Source organism: Pelodiscus sinensis, chromosome 1, assembly GCF_052426305.1.
Source record: "Pelodiscus sinensis isolate ZL-2025 chromosome 1, ASM5242630v1, whole genome shotgun sequence".
Lineage (NCBI taxonomy): Eukaryota > Metazoa > Chordata > Testudines > Trionychidae > Pelodiscus > Pelodiscus sinensis.
Genome location: NC_143052.1, coordinates 283,950,745 through 283,975,146, shown reverse-complemented (window position 1 = coordinate 283,975,146; position 24,402 = coordinate 283,950,745). Strand labels below are relative to the sequence as shown.

Genomic DNA, 24,402 nt, shown 5'->3' with positions numbered 1-24,402 from the left:
AGGCAAATGGGACAGTGTATACAGGCAATGCTGATGCAGGGAAAGCAGGATGAGTCTGTGGTGCCGGGGGTTCACGTGGCAGATGTGCCTAGGAGAGAAAGCCAACCATTCTCCCCCGTTATTATTATTATTGCATTTTGAAGACGTGTGAGGAGAGTTCTGTAGTGAGGAAGGATGTTGGACTGGGTCAGACAGAGGTCTAGGAAAAATTGTTTCAATCTCAAGACTTTGTCTTTGTGGAATCTTAGCTTTGAGCTTCCTACAGAGGATGCACTTTTGTAGTACGTGGGATTCCACCGAACAGTTTACACACTGTGATTGGATCTTGATGGCATCTCTGAAAGACATTATCTCTTGAAGCCTGGAAGGAAAGGCATGTAAGCTGAGGTAAAGAATAACGTGGGTTTTTTTAAATGTAAAAAATTACTGAAGATAATCTAAAAATGAGAAAAAGACTAACTATGAATTAGAACGGCAAGGAAATAAAGTTATGGAGAGTGAAAAATAGCGGGACTGCTGAGCTTTGTCTCAATCCAAAGAACAGTAGAGAAAGAACTGAGGATCCAGATCGTGCATACATTACTCAAACACTGACCACTTGTGAGGAAGGCACTTTCATACATGGCTTATTGGGGAACTGTCGTGAAAAATCTCTGATCGAAGGTGCAGGGGTGCACCTTGACCTGGAGTGGAGCACCCACAGGCCATCTCTTGAATGAGAACAATATTTTAAAACCCGAATTTCTTTCAAGATCTCTAGTGCAAAAACAATTACAAGAGAAAGATAAAACTGAAGATTAAACATTAAGTATTGAGTGCTTTCTCACACCAAAATATTAAAGCCTAATATCAAACTCAATCATGGGCTACATCCTATAGGCTGAAACTCTCTAGTCCAGTACTCTTTGGTCTGGCAACTTCTGTGGTCTGTTAAGACTATGGATGTTGCTGGACCAAAGAGCCCTAGTGGCAAAGGTTGAGAGCAGCTGGGAACAGAGTTAGTCTAGTGGGCCAGCAGCCAAGAGCAGAGCCTGGCCAGTCTGTGTTTCCTCCAAGCTGTGCGGCAGCTCAGTTTCACAGGTAGTTGATCAGCCTTGCCCAGTCAGAGGGGCTGATCAATCACCTGTGAAGCTGAGCTGCTGCACAGCTTAAGGGAATACTGTGGCTAGTGGTCTGGCAACCTATGGGGCAGGGAGTGGAGTCGGGGAGCTGGAAGTGGGGTCTGGCATCTGGTAGCACCTGCTATCCTGCACAGGGCCAGGCAGCTGGAATCAAAACCCCGGGAATGGCTGCTAGCTTGTGTGGGGTATGTGACAGGAACAGAGTCCCACAAGTGGCTGCTGCCCCATGTCAGCCAGGCAACCAGGAGCAGAGCTCTGCAAGCAGAGCTAGAGGTAGTAGAGCCAGGGAGGCAACAGACTGGCCAGGGTGGTGGTCAGGAAGGGAGCCCCAGGAGAATCCAGACACCTGACCTCCCTTGGTCTGGCAAACTCCCTTATTCAGGACCTGAGCAGTCTAGAGGGTGCTGGACCAGGGAGGTACAACTGTACCTGCTTATTGTACTTATCAGACTCCTATATCAGGCTAAGGCTGCTAAAGAATTTAAAGCTTTGATGTTTTTCTTTAAACAAAAAAACCCACCTTGCATATTTGCAATCTTACAATTGGGAAACGATACTATACTGTCTGACAGTTTTCAGATTTGGTTTAAAAAAATATCGACATTGAACATATACATGATTGAACACTGATATAAACAAATTAATCATCCCTGTATCATTTTTTCTCTCTATTTCGTTTTCTCTTCATCAACTGAGGAAGTAAAATGTAGCTAACGAAAGCTTAGGCTCTAATACCCTAATACATTTGTTTTAAATAAAAGTATGTCAACAGTAACAATTTTGTAATTGATACTCAACATGTTACTTCAGCAATGATATAAACAAAATCTATATTCTGCATGTTCACTATGTCCTTTTCTGTTGTAACTATTTGAGAATAAACCAAAAAGCCAAAAACATTTAACTAACTAATCAGGCAGAATAAATAAACCTGCATACGCACTAATAGCATCTCCTTTAACAGTTATGTTTTAAACTATTTGTTTACTAAAACACGACAAACATTTTACTAATTCAAAAGTAGGAAAGGCAAATTTGAACACATTTTCTTGAAAAAAGTACTTCCTAATGAATACTAAGTATGCCAACTTCATCCTGAGAGGACTAGTGTTTAGTGACTAAACAAAGGAGACTCTAGTCTTACTGTCCATAACAACAACACACTAACACTATTATGTAGATTACCTAACATACAAATTACACATTAGAAACATAGGCTTTGAGGCTAATCTTAAATATATCATGTGAATAGTCCCAATAAGCCCCACAAAACTATGCATGTATGCAATTTCAGGGCTTGTAAGATTAGGGCCAAAATTAGAAACAGTATTTGATCATAAAATCTTCCGTGAAATGGTTTGTTAACTTGCTCTCATCATACCAATGCAACATCACTCATGCTACTGTATTAATACATAATACTAATATATGATACTTCCTGCTGAAACTTTGCAACTCCAGCTATAGTTCAACTTATCATGAAAAATATGACAATGAAAAATAATGCAGTAAATGCCAATGAATTTCTAATTCAACATCATAAATATTTTGCAGTAGTTAAAATATATGCCTCGATGTTGTTTTCCTACTAACAGAGATCATAATCCTAGGATGCCGGGGGTGCAAACTAACACTTTTCTATGGTTATTACAACGCTACTTCTGCAAACAAAACTAAAATTAAAAAGAAAAAAGAAAACTCAGAAAAGGCTAGATTAGCTCAGCAAAGTACCCCCAAAAGATAATTTAAGGATGCAACATATGAGAGGTAGTTAATCTTTAACAACTAGGCCTCAATACTTTATTCCACTATTCCAATGATAGAGAAAGCCGAGACTATCACAGCAGTCTTCAGAAAACATAGATCAACAGGATAAGCTGAGATAAGAAGAACATGAAATTTATGAATATGGTTTATTACCATGGTTACAAGCTTTCAGAACTGGCCTCTGAGTGGCTGGGCTGAGATTTTGCAGTACATCTGGAAAAGCAAGAGAACAAAACAAACTTAATATAATCATCTATTAACTTTCAGGGGTGTAGCCATATTGCCAACTAGATGTTTTTCCCTTCAGGTTAAATATTTCTGGGAGCAAAGCAGTGTTAAATACTAGTAAAACATTTGACTCAATGGAGAACGTTATGACTTTTTTCTTCTCATTTAATTATGCTACTGTAAACCCAAAAGAGATAAGGTGCATATGTTTCTATAGACGAGTCTTGTCATAACAATCAGGCTATGTTAAGTTCAGTACACTGATTTGCAAAGTGGTACTGACATCAGCCAACTGGAATGAGCATCTCTGTGAAATGTGTCATTGCAAGGAGAGGATTGTGCATGCTACCGGGACTCTAAGGAGTTCTAGCCTGCAGCACACTGTACTCATGATACATTTTTTAAGCAAAAATGTCTATGTCATAATTCCTTAGAAAGTAACATGAGCAGGTATAATATTCACCTTTAGGCCTTGGTGTCCGTTTTCTCCGGTCTCGGAAAGCAGCACCCGACTGCAAGGCCTCGAGCAGACTATCCATCACTCCTGTCTCATCGCCCTCTGTGAAAAGAGATGGAGGGTATTCCATCAGACCCTCAGGGTTACCACAGAAATGTCAAAGCATACATGACGGTAAAAAAGAAGCCCTGTGCCATAACTAAAATTAGCAATTTCTAAGTTAGACAAGCCTTTAACTCACCCATAAATTAGATCTCTCACAATGAAATCAGTTTCATTAGCGTTTGCACTGCTATTCAGTAATGCAGACCAACTGTATTTGATTCACTTCATATTACTGCTTTTTTACAGAGATACAGTTCTACAGAATATGGCTCTATTTATGTATGTGTCGCTGAACCTTGTATGAAACCACAGTCATTGTGAATTACCCATTTCACTTGCAGAAAACTGCTTTTTAAGGAATAACCTTCTAGCCTAAAAGGAACAATGTGCTTAGAACACATTTGTTACTGAAATTCTGTTTTCTGAAGTGATAGGAAAAAATGTTTCTCTGTAGATTTTTGAGAGCCCGTCCTTCCTCCCCCCAAAAAAAGATTCATCGTCACATTATTCAAAAATTATGAATTTAAAGAAAAGTGACTAAAGTTAGTGAAAATCATTTGTCTGTAAGAAGCCAACAGAATAACACTAGATTAGAGTATACATGGACAACAATGAACATATTCTTGGCTAATATACAGGATCTAGCTTCTCTCGATTGTTTAACTGGTTAATCCATATTAAATAATTCACCAAATTCAGAGTATTTCTACTTATATTAGGCACAAAAACTCTGTCTTGGGAAATAAGCATAAATATTAGCACAAGTTAGGTTTAGGCACGGCTATGCTTGCGGAAAGATCAATGCTTCAGCAGTCAATCTTCCAATGTTCGATTTATCAAGTCTAGTATGGACCCACTAAACCAAACATTGAGGACACCATCCCACTGGTGCTGGTACTTCTCACTATTGAGAGGAGTAAGTGAAGTCAAGGAGAGCATTCCTCCCATCCAACTCCTGTTGTGCGGACGGTGACAAAGCTTGACGTAAGGTACGTTACATCTAGCTATGCTATTTACTTAACTGTAATTGTGTACCGTAAACTGTATAGACCTGCCCTTACACATTATTTCTGTACATGCATTTATACCAATAGTACCACAAATACACTTGTTTATATTATCAACACACAGAGCAATTTTAACCTTAAGTAACAAGTTTACAAAACCAGAGCAAATAAACTAGTCTAAAGAACTCTCAATGGCTATTGGCCAAGATGGATAGTGATGGGTTTCCTAGCCTCTGTTTGTCAGAAGCTGGAAATGAGTGATAAGGAATGGATCACTTGATGTTCTGTTCTGTTCATTCCCTCTGGAGCACCTGTCAGAAGACAGGATACTGGGCTAGATGGACCTCTGTTCTGACACAGTGTGGCTGTTTTTATAGGTTCTAATGTGTCTACCTCCAAAGTCTAGCCACTAAATCTTTACTCATGTAGCCTGCTAAATTATACCCATCCTATTTTATTTCGGATTTTATATAGATTTAAATAGGCTATTAATGCAAGGGGCCTACAGAGTTAATTTTCTCTGTATGAATCAGCTTGAGAAAAATATATATCTGGTGACAAGTTAAGATTTATTTTTCTGTTATTTCCCAAGAGATGTGTTAGGCAAGAGATTTTGCGGTTGGTGTGACAAGTTAATTTTGATCCGAACCAACAGCAAAATCTGCCAAGTAGTAGTAACTGGTTCCGTATAAAATCAGACGCCAGATTTCCTGGTCAAAACTGCAATTTGCCGCCTTTTCTTAAGCAATCCTGGGATGGAGCCCAAGAAAGTATCAGTCATGTCTGATGAATATTTATGAATTCCCCTGTATTTTCTCCAATTAGAGATAGCACCCACAAAAATCTTAAGGTACCAAGACCAACTATGGGCAAGGCGATGAACATCCAGAACATTTTGGTGCCAAAAAGGGTATTTAGGCCTAGGAATTAGGGAGATCAGGGCTGCTGCTTCAGCCGTTGCTGACAGGGGCCACTCCGGAGTGCTTGTGAGGTCAGAAACCTTATACTTATCTTTAATCTATCTTTGTATTTTTTTTCTTGCTTCTTTAATTTTGTATAAACTTGCTTTAGATATCTTACATGCCATCTGCACCAACGCCTTTCAGGCGAACGGAGGTTGGCCCTACATGGCCTGCCTCGGGGGCATTAAGATCTTGTGGGTATGAGATATTACTGAATGATTAACTTCTGTATACCTAGATAGTTTTAGTTTGATTTTGTTAATGCCATCTGGGGAAAGTATCCAGTTAATCTGTGTCCTGACGGCCATATTAATTGTGGTTGTTATCATTGGCAATTGTTTTCTATTTCATTTCCTGAATTAAAGTATAGTTGCTGTCAATTGCATGGGATGCTCCCGAGGGGGAATCTTATGATGCCACCCCATTGTAACTTGGGACAGAGGGGATGAATTTATAACTTCTGGTCAGACTGGTGAGCCTTGCCCATCCAAATTTTACTAGAGCTTCTTCCCAGGCTACACTCCATTTGAGGGGCATAAACAAAAACTTCTGGTCACAAGAGATAAGTTGTTTGGGGCTGTATTCCAGCAAATAGAAGAAAGAAGCCTAAGAACTAAGGAGGACACATGAGTTGGTGAGCTAACGTATACACATGAACAGGGCTCGAAAAACTTCAGCGAGAGCTACTCTCCAGCCCCGCACTGCGCATGTACTGGAACAGCACTGTGCATGCGCATAGCACCAGTGAATGGGGTGCACGGAGCGACCGGCTGAAATCTACTCGCTACGGGCGAGTAGAAACAGCAGTTTGTCGAGCCCTGCACATGAAAGATGCTGTCTAAAAGCTGCTTATCATCATGATTTCTGGCATTTTAGCTTCTAATGTAAGCTAAAATTTAATATTCCCTTCTCCCCTCACAATCCTCAGAAACAAAAACACTCCCCCTAAATATAACTTCTCCTGACAGAGACAAAATCGCTACTTCACTACTTTAAAAAAAACACATACATTTAAAAATAAAAATAGGAGCTATAAAATATTAGTTTTCCAGCCTCACAGCTAGGTAAAACAGTCACCATTTTAAACAACTCCATTTCAAATGTAAATATATGTTTTTTCACAAATATTCTTGTAACTTGAAAATTCTCTGTGGTACCAACAACATATGTAATATTAATATTAGGGGCCAAAGATCAATCAGATTAACAACATTTTCTGTAGCTACACAATGAATTGCATTAATTTTGTATCACTGGGTCTTTCACCTGCATTTTGTGCATTAAGCAATCTGCTGCTGTAAGACTACTTATAACTTCAAATTGCTGTGCAAGATTAGTTTCCCTTTCCCCTGAATACCAACATTCTCTTAAAGTTACACTGGTCTGAAGGAGAGGACAGACTGTGGCACGTTTAATATCCAGTATTGCATGTCTATTTAGGACTAGAGACAATGATTTCCGTCTCTCTCTTTCTCACATGACATAAGAATGGCCATACTGGTTCAGACCAAAGGTTCATCTAGTACAGTATCCTGTCTGCCGACAGTGGTCAATGACCGGTGCTCCAGAAGGAATGAGAAGAGCAACTATAACTATCATGAGATCCCACCCCTGTTACCCATTCCCAGCTTCTGACAGAGGTTAGGGGACACCATTCCTACTCATCTTGGTTAATTTTGCATAATTAATTAAGCCCTCTCCTTTCTAATGTCATGTACAGTCACACAAAACCCCATTATGACTGCCCATTTTGAGCATGGGCCTTGAAGAAACAGGAACTGTTATTCTCAGGCTCATTTCATTATGATCTCTCCCAATCTCTTTCTCTCCCCCTCAGAGACACATACACCATTCACATTTTCAAAACCTCTGCCGACTTGAGTATTAAATTAAACAGTAGTACTCAAAAAGATGAACTGCAGCATAATCTACTACTACACTATACAAATACACAATGCAGACTAGCAACTTTAAGTAATTGAATATGAATAATGTAATTACCAGGAAAAACAACCTTTAGAAATGCAATTATTAATGTCATTTGAGGATACTATCCATTTTTCACACTTGAATGCAATATACTGTATTTACAAATTAGGCTACCGATAAAGGCTTCAAATTATTTGAAAATTAAACCTATTGTGTACATATTTAAAAACCTCAACTGTGTAGTAACTTTTCCTTCTGTATAGATATATTTACAAAACCAGCTTATCTTAATTATTGCACATAGTTTACCAACAATTAATTTTCTCCATCCAAAACAGAATGCCAAATCTTCAAATTTCTGTGTCTACAATTAACCACTGATCTGTATTCTGGCCGCTATCGTAAGTACTGATATAATCCATACACATGAAAGCAGGTAACTAAGTTAGCATGTAAGTATCTAAATACATATTTAAGGACCTACTTTTATGCAACCAAATTTGCAAGTTAGTCCAAAAGATTTAATAAACCAAGACATCATACAATATTCTTAAAAGATTAATCATGGCATTGGGCAAATCAAATGAAACTCCTGTACACAGTATTGCTAGAGATTCATTGACCAACATCACCACAAAAATAACAGACATTGTTAACTTTAGAGGCTGACAGACCTTTAAGGCAACTTCTACAAGCTCCTAAGGACTGTTGGATATGCATCCTTGGCCCCTAAGGTTTTTTTTTTTTTCATTTACAGAATCAATAATACCAGGTGATTTGTGGGTAGCTATAATAATTCAAAATAGCCACTTGTAGAAAACTCCTAGTGGAGGGTATCTCCATTTCCTCATTCAGTCCCTTTTTTAAGGAATACCAGAGAGTTCTTATTTTGGGAAATTCTTTTTTTTTTTTTTTTTAAATAAATGTAACACCAACAGTTGATTGTCCTCCTTAGGGTACGTCTAGACTACAGGGTTTTGTCGACGGAAGTTTTGTCGACAGACATTGTCGACAAAACTTCTGTTGACATAGAGCATCTAGACACATTCAGTTCTGTCGACAAAGCAAGCTGCTTTGTCGACAAAACCCTGTAGTCTAGACGTAACCCTACAGGCAACAACACCTTCTGTCGACAGAACTCTGTCGACAGAAGGTGTTATGCCTCGCAAAATGAGGCTTACCAGCATCGACAAAACTGCTGAGTTCTGTCGACGTTATGTCGACAGAACTCAGCAGTAGTGTAGACGCAGGTATAGTTTTGTCAACAAAAGTCCACTTTTGTCGACAAAACTCAGTAGTCTAGACACACCCCTAGTATCAAAAGTCCTGAGAGGAAAATAAGTATTTTACAACTTACTGCTGTGAAGTTTGAAAGAAAAATTGCTAAAGGAGGGGCTTGCTGCAGCCAACTGCAATGAAACTAATTTTCCTGATTTCTGACCCAGCATATTGGAGATTTCTTAGCCTTGTATCTTTGAGATCTTTTCTCAAGGCTCCCACTAACTTGCTCTCTAATATTAGCCTTAGTGCCTTGAAAGCAAAGAATATTTTTAATGGACTTGTAACTGAACTGAGATATAACTGCAATATATACAACCTACTTTTTCGAATGCTTGAGTTAACTCCTTTCCATGTACTAAGGATGTATCCAATTTACATACATTGTTTCACACCATATCAACTTTAAAAAACTGCTTTTGGAATACCATTCTGCCTGGAAACCAATATAATTGCTAAAATAACTTAGAAGTGTTGTCCTTCAGCAGAAGTCAACATGCCATTGACAGGAGAGATGCAAAAGTAAATATAACGTCATTAAAAATGTTTAACACAAATATACTACGAGTTGAACCTCTCTAGTCTGGTACTCTCTGGTCTGGCAACCTCCATCCAACATGATTTTAGATAATCGTTTGTTCGTTTACAGTGAGTATGGCCAAGTTTCTTGTAGCTGCATAACGTTTGTTTAAAGCCATCTCTCCTCAATGTTCTGTGCTGCTGTTTAGCTCTAAGTTACCCCTTTGGGTACGTCTAGACTACAGGCTTCTGTCGACAGAAGTTTTGTCGACAGATACTGTCGACAAAACTTCTGTCGACAAAGCGCGTCCAGACTACATTGAGTTCTGTCGACAAAGCAAGCTGCTTTTGTCGACATGGTAGTCTGGACGCAAAGGACAGTTTCCATTCAATAACACCTTCTGTCGACAGAAACTCTGTCGACAGAAGGTGTTATTCCTCGTAAAATGAGGTTTACATACGTCGACAAAACTGCTGAGTTCTGTCGACGTTATGTCGACAGAACTCAGCGGTAGTGTGGACGCAGGTATAGTTTTGTCGACAAAAGTCCACTTTTGTCGACAAAACTCTGTAGTCTAGACACACCCCTACTGTCTTCTAAGAGACCAGCAAGCCTTGGAAGTGCTGGTAATGCTGCTGAGCATAAGCATGTTTGTCATGCTATATCTATTTATTCCCTTGTGTGAATACAGCAAAATTGCATAACAACATTAACAGTTTATTATAAAGAGAGCTGATAAGCCTTGGTTAGGCATTGGCTTATAATAGAGTATACCAGTTCAGTCATATATTATTAAACAGAATTGCAGGCACCTCAGTGTATCTATTTATTCACCTCAGTGAAATAGAGACCCCGCTCACTGCAGTATTGACATCTCCCACACTGGTGGTTTGGCAAATTCTCTGAGTTGGCACCAATCAGGACTCAAGGGTGCAAGACTAGAGAGGTTCAACTTGTAGAAATATTAGTTCTCCATCAGAAGGAATCGAACATGATTTTTATAAACCCTGTAATACGACAGGACACTGACCCTACACTGATAACTACAGCTCATATATATATATATATATATATATATATATATATATATATATATATATATATATATAAACTGCTGACTTAATATTAGAAGATTTTGGATTAATTAATGACTACTGAAATATTAGTGATACAAATCAGCTGAACAGCCTTATTGAATTAGCTTATTGTTATTACATATTTCATTTTGAATATGTGTTTGAACATTAAATTACTACAGCAAGACCTCACCATCTGCTGTTTCACTGTTTGTGTTTCACCTATTTGAGGTGCATTGTGCCGCACTGGAGCGAGCATATGATGCAGCATGTGCTGATGCTTTCTCAAAGCATTCTGGTAAAAAGAACTACAACCACTGAAGTAATACCTAACCTTAATTATGGCACGAAAGAGAAAAGCAAATGATGCAGACAGTGGTCAAGAGGCTAAGAAAGGAAAGAAGGTTATGACTGAGCCAGAAAGTCAAATTACTGCATAAGCTTTCAAGTAGTCATAGTGTGGCCTCAGTAGCTATAATGTATGGTATTAACAAATCTACTGTGTGTTATAGTTAAAAAAAAAAAAAAAAAAAGAGAGAAGAACATGAGGGACAGTGTTGCAGCAAGTGCACTAGCTTGTGCAAAGATGTCATGTGTGAGTCGTGATCCCATAATTGGAAAATAAAAAGGAAAAGGCATTAAGCATTTGGATTGAAGTCATGGCACAGAAATGAGCACCTGTGAATGGTGCAGTAATTCAAGAAAAGGCTATAAGCTTCTGGAAGTATTTTGCCCAAGCATCAGGTTGGGGATGAGGGGGAGGAGGAAGTCATGACAGCATTCTTCACCGCAGGCAAGGGGTGGTATGACAAATTTTAAAAGAGGCAGTTTACATAATGTGAAGTTAATGAGGGAGTTGGCATCAGCAGACCATAAAGCAGGATGGGATGATCCCCCACAGCATCTTAAAGTTATTGAAGAAAAGGGTTATGTGCCCCTAAAAGTTCAGTGCAGATGAAACTGCCTTCTTTTGAAAAAAAGGATGCCCACAAGAACATATCTTTCCAAGAAGAAAAGCACAGCTTCAGGCTACAAGGCAGTAAAAGACAGGCCAATCCTTCTCTGTTCCAATGCTGCGGGAGACTGCATGGTGATACCTACTTTGTTCTACTGCACATTGAACCCCAGGGCGTTAAAGGGAAAGAATAAGCACGGTTTGCTAGTTATTTGGATGTCAAACAGAAGGGGTTGGGTCACAGCTGATATACTTTTGGACTGGTTCCATAATTCATCCGGTAGAAAAATACCTCTGGTCTAAAGAGTTGCCCTTCAAATTGCTATTCTTGAACAATGCCCCAGATCACCCAGAAGGCAATCTGCAACTTGCCCATTATGACGTGGAAGTAGTTTTCCTGCCACCTAACACAACTTCCTTCATCCAGACCTTTTGACTAGGGTGTGAAGCCTATTGCAACAGTTGTACCTTTCCTCAGATTTATAACCTGCTCGAAGCTCATGAAATGCTTGATCTCAGGAAGTGCTGGAAGGACTACAACATTGCTGAATCACTAACATAAAGGAGTCATTGATGAAATAAAATTATCAACCATCAATCCTTGGAAGAGGATGTTGTGGAAGGAAGCTGTCAATGATATCACTTATCTCCCACCTGTCAAGGAAGAGCTCAAGAGGATGGTCAGAACCATCAGGCCCATGATGTTTGAGGGCAGAGTTTTGAGGATATGGAGGAATCAGAGGTTGAAAAACTGATTGATGCTGTTACACTGCTGTAAGATTGCTTGTGAAGCTGCTCTATGCCAATGGGTGATTGCCTCAATGGATGGAGGAGAAGCTGCCTTGCTAACATAGCATTGTGCATAATACTACTTACAGTGGTAAAACTTAAGTTGCTCAGTGTGGTGATTTTTTTCACCCCCCAAGGAATGTATGTTTTGCCAACATAAGTAGTAGCATAGTAATGGCCTTTGTCTTATCTTATTTTTAAAAAGACATGCTCTCAACATGTTTCTAAGATGTCAAAAAGAGACAAACCCTGTGGCTATCTGTCAGAGGTAGGTAATATTTGCCTTGAATAGTACTATATACTTTGTTGGCATTTTCATTCAGTGTCAAGGGTTTTGCAAGAAACAACTATGTTAAAAAATACTAGATATACAGTACTTGTATTATAGTTCTCACACACAACTGCTAAAAATGGTAAAGGAACTATTAATTGCTTCCTCCACTAAATTCCTTTAAGTGACAGAAGAAACTCAGATTTAAAAGCAAACTCAGCTTAAAAAAAAAAAAAAAATCAGATTTCCTGTTTCTTCCTTTTCCATCACAGGAACCTAGGAAATCAAGCTTACGTAAATGCTTCAGAAAGACAATAGACATCAACAAAAATGATAAAACAGAGAAACAGAGCAAACAGGATAGAAAGAAATTGAATGTATAACATTAGTGAGGGGTCGCTAACTGACAAAGAGGGAAAATATGAATGAAAATTGGAAAGAATTAAGAAACTGACCACCATTTGTGGAATTCAGAGAACACAGAAAAGAAATACAAAGGGAAAACAATAAGACTTCTACCAAAGCTATTAACATTTGGGGGAAAAAAACCACACCAACACACACACACACCCACCCACCCTAGAGAAAGAAAAAATGTATGGATAGCCAGTCTCAAGATATGCTTTAGAAAGTGTGGGGATTTTGGGAATTTTAACTGATGATGTCATGTTAGAGTAAAAGTTTCATTTAAGGTAATATAGAAAACTGATAAATAACTGAACCCTTACACTCAACTCAAAGAGCCACATATTCTAGAGAAATGCTGAATGGTGATCAAGAGGCTGGTCCATTAGGTCCAGATGAACGGGTATTGTATGTACACAGTATGAGAATAAATCTAGAGTTAAAGAATTACAAAAGGAAATAATCTCATCACATTAAATATAGATCAGAAGACACAACACCTATGCTTACTTCCATTAAAAGAATAATTAAACAATATAGGTCTATTTTTCAGTAAGTAAAGAAAAAAAAACAACAAAAACCCACCCAAGATATCTGGCTTTAATCTGAAAAATAGATAGAAAATATCATTTTAGAAGGCACCAATATGATGCTGCTTCAATATTACGAAAATTAGCACAATTTTTTAAAATTAAGCAAGCAAGCATTGTTTGCTTCCCAATTTGAAAACAAAAAGTTACAAAAACCAAAAAGATTTAATAAAATGCATACGTGAAATACATTGCAAAACGGTACATTTTTCAAATGTACTTTATGTTCTTATTAAGACCCAAGCCAGAAAAAATGCAAAATTGCACTTGAACTTTATATTATATGTAATCCTATAAACCTCATCAAATATGAGCAATAAATAAATAGATAAATAAGGTATTAATAAACGTTAACCATGATTTCCATGTGTATACACATACATTCACAATAAGAATTCTCACTCTCTCTGGCTATGTCTAGACTACATCCTGCTTTTGAAAGAGGGATGTCAATTAGATCGAAATTGCAAATGAAGCTAGTATTTGAATTTCCTGTGCTTCATTTGCATAAAAGGAAGTTACTCGCCTTCCTGTAACTGACGTTCTTCGAGATGAGCGTCCCTGGGGGTGCTCCACATCAGGTGTCGAGTGCCCCAGCACTTCTCGATGGATTTTTCTCAGCAGCGTATCGGGGACTGTGCATGCATGGCGCGCGAAAGTCTCCCTCAGTACTATTGCACATGCGCGGCCCCCCTCCCTTCAGTTCCTTCTCTATCCGGAACCCGGAAATGTATTATAGATGTTATCATAAGGGCATTCCAAAGTAGAGGGGAGGAAGGGAGGATAGTGGAGCATCCCCAGGGACGCTCATCTCGAGAACGTCAGTTACAGGAAGGTGAGTAACCTCCTTTTCTTTATCGAGAAGCATCCCTGGAGTGCTCCACATCAGGTGACTTCAAGCAATATTTTCTTATGGAGGCAGGGACTTTGGATCAGGTAAGTATGCTGTTTGTAGTAAAGTTTTTGCAAGTTTGGTATGCTGGAGAGGTTCTGAGGTGAGTGCATAATGTTTTGCAAAGGTGTTTTCTGATGACCACGTGGCTGCTGCACATATAACATGCAGTGGGATTTTCCTCAGGTAAGCAAGGGATGTAGCGACTGCCCTTGTGGAGTGTGCCTGAATTGGAATTGGCAAAAGTAGGTTGTTTAGTGAATAATAAGTAGTAATGCATTCTGAGATCCAATATGAAAATCTCTGTGATGAAATTTGTTTTCCTTTACTATGATCTGTGATGGAGATGAAAAGTTGAGAAGAGGTTCTGAAAGACTTTCTTCTGTCGATGTAGAAGGAGAGAGCCCTCTGACGTCTAGGGTGTGCATCTGAGCTTCAAATGCATTAGCGTGGGGTTTTGGAAAAAATACTGGTAAGTATATTGTCGGATTCAAATGGAAGGGAGCGCATCTTGGGGAGGAATTTTGGGTGCAGTCACATCGTGACCTTGTCCTTAAAAAAGATCATGAAAGGTGGTTCTGTCATCAGGGCAGCCATCTCGCTCACTCTGTGGGCTGATGTTATTGTTACTAAGAATGCCGTTTTTAAGGATAAATGGCATAGGGAACATGTCGCCATGGATTCAAATGGTGGTTTTGTGAGGGTTGTTAATACCAAGTGTAAGTCCCAAGGCTCTTGGGGAGTGCCACCTCTGGGTATAGAGCCTGCAGACCTTTACAAATATCATTCGGTTACTGGGTGTGCGAAGACTGTGGTGACTTCCACTGTTGTGTGGAAGGTTGCAATGGCTGCTAGGTGGACCCTGACTGAGTTGAGGGAGAGATGTGATTGTCTGACGTATAATAGGTATTCCAATATAGCAGGAAGTGGAGCGTCTTGCGGTTGTAGTTACGAGAGGCTGCCCAGGAAACAAATTGAGTCCATTTGTGCACATATGTTTTTCTTGTTGCAGGTGCTCTGCTTTGTAAGAGGACATCACAAACTTGTTGAGAGCACTGCAGTTCTATGCCCGTGAACCATCTAGGTACCATGCCTTGAGATGGAGTGTGCGAAACTGTGGGTGAGGATACATGGTCCCTGGTTGACAGAGAGTGTTGGGATTGTTCGGAAGAGTGATTGGTTGATAACCTGTGTAGAAGGGGAAACTACAGCTGTCAGGGCCAACAGGGCGCAATGAGGATAACTTTTGCTCTGTCAGTTCCCCTCACAGATGAGAGGTGACAGGTTTAAAGGAAATCAGGATTTCGCCATATGCTTGGTTTTACATGGTCTTTTTTTATATTGTTGAGGTGGTTGATTGAACATTTGCCACTGTGGGGGGCAAAGCATAGGCAGTGGCATCCAAAAATAAGAACCCCAGGGAGCCATTTGTGCGCTAAGAAAATCTGGTTGTTGCTGATAAGCAGACCATATAGAGCCCTCCATATATGGCTGAGGTGAAAAAGCAGGTAAACATTCTTCCTCGTCCTCAGAGAGGAGGGAAGGGGAGTCAGAGTGATCAGAGAATGGAGATTGAGAATGCATGTTACCAGTCAAATTAGGTGAATGTAAATTGGGAGAAATTTCCAGGTCTTTGTAGCCCTTGTGGCTAACAAGGGGAGTATGGAGCATGGATAGCTCTGCTGACTGTAAACAAGTTGTCCGGGCTGCTGAGGCGGCATTTGTCTGAGGTGTTGCCCCTGGTAATGGGAAGGGGGGGGAGGCGACACTCAGCAGTTGGTCTGTGAGGAGATTCCTCGGTGCTGTGAGAGGAGCGGGAAGAGCTCCTATGGCCGGTGGGAGGGCAAGCACTGAAGCGTCAGAGAGGGTGGAGTGTGAGGCAGGCACGGGAAGACCTGTTGCCTCAGTAAGAGTAGACTTTTAAAGTTTTTATTGCCCTTTTTGTGCTCACCCGAAGTCCTTGGGCGGTCAAACGTGCTCAAGCGGTTATTGTCTGAGCAGTGTGACTTTTTCCCTTCAGTGTGTTGCTTTCTGGGTTGCTGATCCACAGAGCTCGCCCCTGCCTTTGATGGCTTAGGGGACGTTTACCTCATTGGTGTATCACTCAGACCCAAGCCCAGGTCGGAGGTATGATGTTTGTCCTTGTCAGAGGACATTTTAAGGCGCAGCTCTCTGTCTCTGCACGTTTTCAGCTAGCGCAGTCAGAGACAGGCTTTGAGTTCTTGCAGAGCCTGCAGCTTTTAAAGTCGGGTGGCTAGAGATCACAGTTCAAGACTGCAGGCATTTTTTTTGTTTTTTTTTTTTAAATCATTAACTCTAAACAAGTGAAATAACTATTAACAAGAACTATGGAAATAAGTGTATGAGGAGAAGTCTTTGCGAGATCAGGAGAGTTCAGTCTGAAGCCGGGGGCTATGGAAAGGAACTGAAGGGAGGGGGGGCTGTGCACGTGTGATAGTACTGAGGGAGGCTCTCGCACGCCACGCATGTGCGGTCCCCGATACAATGCTGAGAAAAATCAGTTGCGAAGTGCTGTGGTCCTCAATACCTGATGTGGAGCACCCCCAGGGATGCCTCTTGAAGAATGGCGGCCGCGCGGTCTTTCAAAAATGGGTATTTTGAAAGTGAAACTGCTGTCCTGACGCAATTTTTTCGAAAAAAACAACCCTTTTTCGAAAGATCTTGTAAACCTCAAAAACTGAGGAGTACAGGATCTTTTGAAAAAAAAATACTACACTGGTACCATAATGAGTAAAACCTCTGTTGTCAAATAGACTGATGACTAAGGCCACACCTAGCTATTCTTACCACACTGGAGATTGATCTTCTGGTGTTCGATTTAATGGATCTAATAAGGACCTGCTAAATCGAACGCTGAGGGCGCTCTGGTCAACGCTGGTACTCCTCGATTCATGAGGAGTAAGGCAAGTCTACAGGAACATTTGCTGCCATCAATCGCCCACCATGGAGAAGGTGCCAAGCTTGTCTTAAGGCACACTGACTCCAGCTATATAATTTACATAGCTGGAATTGCGTCCCTTAAGCTGATCTTCTGGGTGTAGTATAGACTTTGCATAAGTATCTACTATAAAAATAGTTATGAAGTTCAGGTGGAAGTACAGTTGCCAGCTGTTTACACAGAAGATTAATTTCAAAATCGAAATGTCTGATGCACAAAAAATAGCAGTGTGAGGAATTTTAAGTGAAGACACACTAAGCAGACTTGTAGTTCTGTAGGAGAAAAGATGAGTAAAGTAATATTTTTTTATTGGACCAACTACTGCTAGTGAAGACATGCTTTCCAGCTACACAATGCTCTTCTTTAAGTCTGGAAAAAGTGCTTCAAGTCTCACAATTAAGTCTATAACTACATTGTGTCACTGCACCTATGCCCTTGTTAGATGCACTCTGCAGCCACTCTTTGTAGCTTTCAAAGAGCTCTCATGGTGACAAAATAAAGCCACCTTGGATGGAAGTGGTAGCTTCATTGCTGGGAGAGTGGCTCCCACTCACAAATTGCTGTCCACACTGGTTTTTATTTTAGGGTGTTTTTTCACCCCCCTGAAACACAAAAGTTTTAACAGCGAAAGCCACAGTAGACAATGCCTAAACACAAGATGGAACTGATTGTTTGGAAGTTTAACACATCTAATAGGAGACCATTCACAGTGAAGTGGCCCATTAACACCTGTTCTGTCTAAAAGGTTGTCTACATTTAAACCTCTGAAGCACTACAGCAAAGATACTGCCCATGCAGTGAAGGCAGATGGGTGAAAATGGAGAATTCCCCTGTTGACCTAAGGCTGTCAACACTGGGGGTTGGCATGGTTTAACTGTGTCACTCAGGGGTGTGGATTTTTCACACCACTGAACTATGTAATTTTCCATGGCCTAAATTCCTAGCATAGACCAGGTATAGTTAAGTTCTGTAGGAGAGCTAGGTCAAATGTTTATAGAAATAGTTCTCTTCAGACTTAAATTATTGTGGCAACACAAAAAGTTGATTTTAACTGCAAAAGAAATCAGAACTAAAAAGGAGCTGCTAAGAAAGGAAAATGACAAATGTTAATAAGAATTGCAATACTATCGAGGGCTGCACCAGATAGGGTTGCCAGGTATCCAGTTTTGAATTGGACAGTCTGGTATTTGAGCTTTCTGTCCGGAAAACAAATTGAGAAAATACTGGCCATATAAATGTACTGTATTTTCGAATTGAGTAAACCAGGGCACAGCGAGTATTATTCTCCCACCGTCCAGGGCCAAGTCACAGCCTCCAAGGACAGTGCCAATTTCTACCTGCGCATGGACAGCCTGAAAGTGGAGAACAGCGCCATGTGTTACTGCACCAGAGACACAGCGAGGGGAAGTCAGTCTGGGCTCAGATACAAAACCTCGCAGGCAATGCAGGCTCGGTGGCTGGTGAGGCCAGGCAGGAGCAAGTGTGTCTGCCTCGCTCTGTGAAGGGCTCAGAGGGGCTCTGACCAACCGCTTCCCAGAGCCAGGCCCTCACTATGTCCTGCTGAAGGGAGAAGCGGAGTCCGAGGGCTAGCCCAGGGCAATGCTAAGCTCGGGGGTACAGGTGACTTAGCTTCCTGCTTTACCTTTCTCTTGGCACTGACACCCTTTCCCGTTCTCCTGCCAAAGGCTCCTGCCTCCAGCCTCTGACCCCAAGGGCATGGAAAACATGGGGGTGGGGGGCTGAGGCTTTCTATAAGTGAATCCCAAAACATGTTCCATAGAGCCACAGGATGATCTCAAGGGACGTGAAGTCACCTCACTCATCCTGTCAGTGAGAGCATCCTCAGGATCCCACTGCCGAGGCGCTGCACAGCCCATGGGGAGGAACCATCTGATGTGTAACACAGTGTAAAAGGCCAAGTGTAAAACATAGTGCACAAGTGTGTGTCTTATAACAGGGGGCTAGAGCAGGGAACCGAGCCTGGCCATGCAGGGTACCAGCTGTGCACCCTGCCCCACACCGGTCCACCCTTGCTCCCTTCTGCTCCATCTGAAACCTCAGGCAATAAACTTCGCATATCATGGTGGGTTTTGGTTGAAAATTTTTCATCTAATGTGTCCGGTATTTTTGTTGAAACCATCTGGCAATCCTACCACCCAACATTGCTAAAATTGTGCTCCATTTCCTGAGGGGGCTGGACTTGATGACCTTCTGAGGTCTCCTCCAGCTCTCTGATTCTAAGACCCTCTAGTAACTTATAAAGGAATGGCAATGACAATGAGAAATTACAGACTACTGCTTTGCAGTTGGTTCATATTTTGTATTAATTGAAATGATCACAGCTCATACTTTGTGTGTTTCTAAAGTAGCAGCGTGGCTGTTACTCCTGCAGGCTCATTTCAGCTAATACTTCTCTCCATGCCCCTCTTCTAAAATCCAGGGAACATGTAGGGACAGCAGAGAAGATGGGTGTTTTGGGGCCATGAAGAGTGCTGCTTCAAGTCCTAATCTTTTTGTTACCTCAGAACAGCCCAAGGTATATGCTATGACTGCAACAGCTCCAGCTCTAATCATACAAGTTGTGATTTGGGCAACTCTGCATATCACAGCACACAACTATGGTTGTGGGGGTAGGGGAACACACATAAACATCAGTGTCTATCATCTCCAAAATATCCATGAATAGTGAGGGGCGATCAGCATACAGGAGTCAATGCTCATCTTGTATGCTCCTGTGTTGCCAAGGTTACTCCCCAAATGGTTTCCCAGAACAGTGATTGCAAGGTAAGGGAAGAGAAGGTAAAAGTGAATGCATCACCATTCTTAAAGCGTGCACTGTCTGTGACTCTGATGATGTTAATTGTATCCTGCAAACCACAAATGCCTACCCAGTTAAAGCATCATATACAATGTACCTTTTTGCACTTGGATAGTAAGAATAAACATTTTGTACAATGCATTAGATTATGCAGTGAACAGAAATTCTGGTGAAGGCAGGAAGTAGAAAGGGGAATATATATAGATGAATAGTTCTTCTCTTCCAATAGTTCTTCTCGGCAGTCCCCGAGTTACATGGATCCGACTTATGTCAGATCCGCAGTTACGAACGGGGTTTGCTGCCCGTCTCCCTGGTCTGCTGAAGACAAGCAGACCAGGGAGACGGGAAGCAAACCCTCTGAGGACGCCGTCAGCGGGACAGCTGCAGCGCGTCTGGGCTGTCCGTTGCCCGTGTGCTCCGCGGCTTTGCTCCACGTCTCCCCAGACCAGGGAAACGGGGAGCAACTCTGGGAAGCACGCGGGCAGCGGACAGCCCAGACGCGCCGCGGCTGTTTTGCTGCAGCGGACAGCCCAGACGCGCCGCGGCTGTTTTGCTGCCGGCGTGTTCCGCGGCTTTGCTCCCCATTTCCCTGGTCTGCTGGAGACCAACAGACCAGGGAGACCGGGAGCAAAGAAGAGCAAAGCTGCGGAGCACGCGGGCAGCGGACAGCCCAGACGCGCCGCAGCTGTCCCGCTGCCAGCGTGTTCTGCCGCTTTGCTCCCCATTTCCCTGGTCTGTTGGTCTCCAACAGACCAGGGAGACGGGGAGCAAAGCCGCTGAGCACACGGGGAGGACAGCCGCAGCGTGTCTGGGCTGTCCCGCTGCCCCCGTGCTCTGCGGCTTTGCTCCGGACGCCTGTAGTACAGCAGCTGGGGCGCTGCCGGTTGGTCCGGTAGCGCCGCTTTGGGCGCTACTGGACCAACCCAGCAGCACCCCAGCTGCTCTGCCCCAGGCATCCTGATTCAGCCACTGCTGGTCAGTTTCAGCAGCGGCTGACTTGGGGACGCCTGGGGCAGAGCAGCTTGGGTGCTGCTGGGTTGGTCCAGTAGCGCCGAGGAGCGGCGCTACTGGAGCAACCCAGCAGCACCCAAGCTGCTCTGCCCCAGGCGTCCCCAAGTCAGCCGCTGCTGAAACTGACCAGCGCTGACTACAGGAAGCCCGAGGCAGAGTTGCTCTGCCCCGGGCTTCCTGGAATCAGCCGCTGATCAGTTTCAGCAGGAGCTGACTTGGGGTTCTTAAGTTGAATCTGTGTGTAAGAACTGGCGTCCAGATTCAGACTGTTGAAACTGATCAGCGGCTGATTCCAGGAAGCCCGGGGCAGAGCAACTCTGCCTCGGGCTTCCTGTAGTCAGCCGCTGGTCAGTTTCAGCAGCGGCTGAATCTGGATGACCGTTCCGACTTACATACAGATTCAACTTAACAACAAACCTACAGTCCCTATCTTGTACGTAACCCGGGGACTGCCTGTATTATAAAGACTCAAAGTCATTCCAAGCTGACAAATGATTATACAGAAATGGTAAAACAAAATGCATTAATATATCCCCTCTCATTTCCCAAGACTTTTTATAGCAGGAGAGTTAAGTGCTCTCACATTTGGAACTGTCTTGTGACCATAGTAAGGACAATGGTATTTTAATATGATATGTGGAAAAGGAAGGATTAAGGAGAAGACAGTAAGGAATGTACAACATAAAAGAAAAAAATGTACAAAGAAATCATATAAATGCTTTATAGACAACCAGAGGGAAGAACCCAGGTAGGCAGCCTCCAATTCCCAAAGATCTACCTCTTAATCTAAGTGCTGAAGTCAGAAGGCACCTCTGATAATTTCGTAGTAATATGTTGCCCAGTTAATGGCTAGTGCTGTGCCAACAATAACTATACAGGTTGCACATCCCTGGTCTGGCCCCCTCAGGACCTGAAGGAGGGAGTTTGCTGGACCAGAGAGGTCCAACCTGTACTACCTTCAGTACAAGCAGTACTGAAGTTAGCAGGGCAGAAGAGTATGCATCACTTCCAGATACTCTGAAGTGGGTTTCAGAGAACTTTTTGGTATACAAATAAAAAATTAGAACACATTTCAGCTCATCATTAACATGTTCCTCAGGCAATTATGCAGATGTGTGGTCCAAGTGCATAATCCATTGCATAACCACTCAACAGACAGCTCCTCTTGATTCAAAATGGCACAACAACACTGGCCAGCACAAAGAGAACACAAGTTACCCAGGAACACAACAACCATTTCCCCCATCCGCAATCTGAGAATAGTCTATAGATAAGCAACATAATATTGAATAATTCAAGAAGCACTCAAATAAAAAAGGCATTTAAAAAGATGAAGTTGAAATATTGTTGTCACTGACTACTGCTAACACAAAAGAAAAGTTTACACATGCATCTAATCAATTTCTGTAAAATCCTAAACATTAAAAAGATTATGAATGAAAAGTTAAGACAACTGCTGCCAAACTATGCTACCTTATTCACTATCATCCTGATTCTCCTGTGTCCCACAAGTTATACTTCTGTGTAAATGTCTATCATCACATTTACTTAAGGATTTTAAATATTGGATTAATTAGAGTAATATAAATATTAATTAGGGTAACTGTTTAAAAAGCAAATTATTGTGGATTTAAATTGATTTTAGGACCTTTCTTTTTCACCTGGGGCTATTTACTTTTTTATAGCAAAATTACGCAGCTACTATAAGAAAGAGTATGACATTAAATATGCATTATAACCAGAATAGACCAAGTTCATGCACACTAATGAGCTGTGCTCATAGTAGATATGAGCGCTGATTGAACAATTGTCTGTAAAATTTCCAAAGTCATCTATATATAAACAGGTCAATAAAGTCTACTATTTATGAATTATTCTTTCCCACTTCTTTGTATATGTCACAGCTGCAATTCAAACAAAGCTGACAAGACCGGAAGCAATCTTTGTCAGATTCCTTGAAAACTAAAATTCCCATTAATGTCATTTTTTAGGGGAAAAGGGAAAATTTCAGATTAAGAATTCCTATACAAATCACTTGTAAACAACCAGGAACTTAAACATTATTAGCTCAATTTCATTTTAAAATGAAATTAGTGTCTCATAAGATCAATTGTTTGTAACAATGAATCACATCATTCTCAGAAAGTCGTTTCTCTTTTTAAGTACAGGCAGTCCCCGAGTTACGCGGATCCGACTTATGTCGGATCCGCAGATACGAACGGGGATTTTCTCCGAGCTGCTCTGCCCCAGGCGTCTCCAAGTTAGCCGCTGCTGAAACTGACCAGCGGCTGACTACAGGAAGCCTGAGGCAGAGTTGCTCTGCCCCGGGCTTCCTGGAATCAGCTGCTGATCAGTTTCAGCAGCAGCAGCTGACTTGGGGACGCCTGGGGTTCTTAAGTTGAATCTGTATGTAAGTCAGAACTGGTGTCCAGATTCAGTGGCTGAATCTGGATGCCAGTTCCGACTTACATACAGATTCAACTTAAGAACAAACCTACAGTCCCTATCTTGTATGTAACCCGGGGACTGCCTGTACTGTATTCATTTGAATGTAGGAGATCAAAGAGACAAATATTTTTAAAAAATAAACTTATTTAAATTTAAAAATATTCATTAATCAGATGAGAAAGTTTCTGCATAAGCACCCAAGCTGGTATCCACAACACAGATAGACTGAAGGAACAAAAAAATGGAGGCACTCAGTCATTCCAATCTAAGAGATGCTTCTTCACGCTCACAGTTTTGCTACAGGGTTGGTTAGACTTGGGGTACCCTGATTCCATGCGGGTTATGAGTGTGAAAGCCCCTTTTATGGATGCAATGCAAGAGAAAATAAGAAGCCACTTCCAGACAATGAAAGCTACAATGTATAGTAGCAGCACTTTGTACTCCTTTCTCACACTCCCTGGTGGGGCTGATAGCCTACTGCTAAGTGAACATAATGGTATGAGTAGCATCAGAGAGAGCAACACTGTAAGTAGCCAGAAGGGAAAGCTAGAGGTAAGAGTTGAAAGTTACTACTTTCCTTACTGTAAGTGGAATTCTTTAATATGTGTGGCCTCTATCTTATTCCGTTGTAGGTATGCATGCATTCACATACCTGAGACAAAAAGTTTCCTGCAAGCAGTGTCCATTGCTCCTTGCCTGTGTCCCTGATCTCCTTGTGCCCTATAATGAAGGTCTAAGTGGTGGGATGTGTGGAAGAGTCAGGGTTCAGGGTACGTCCTTAGCCCCTCCCTTGCTCTGCTTCTGTCCCCCTTTT

General features: G+C 41.6%; 1 protein-coding gene across 2 annotated transcripts in view; it reads right to left on the bottom strand.

Moving 5' to 3' along the window:
- DIAPH3 (diaphanous related formin 3) overlaps positions 1–24,402 on the bottom strand; it is a 463,148-nt gene that overhangs the window by 126,231 nt on the left and 312,515 nt on the right. For both annotated transcript variants that reach the window (XM_075918921.2, XM_006113561.5), the window contains 2 exons: positions 3,580–3,675; positions 3,042–3,101 (listed from right to left, as the gene is read on the bottom strand). In XM_075918921.2, coding sequence (XP_075775036.2) covers positions 3,042–3,101; positions 3,580–3,675 — 156 coding nt within the window. The remainder of the gene's footprint in view (positions 1–3,041; positions 3,102–3,579; positions 3,676–24,402) is intronic.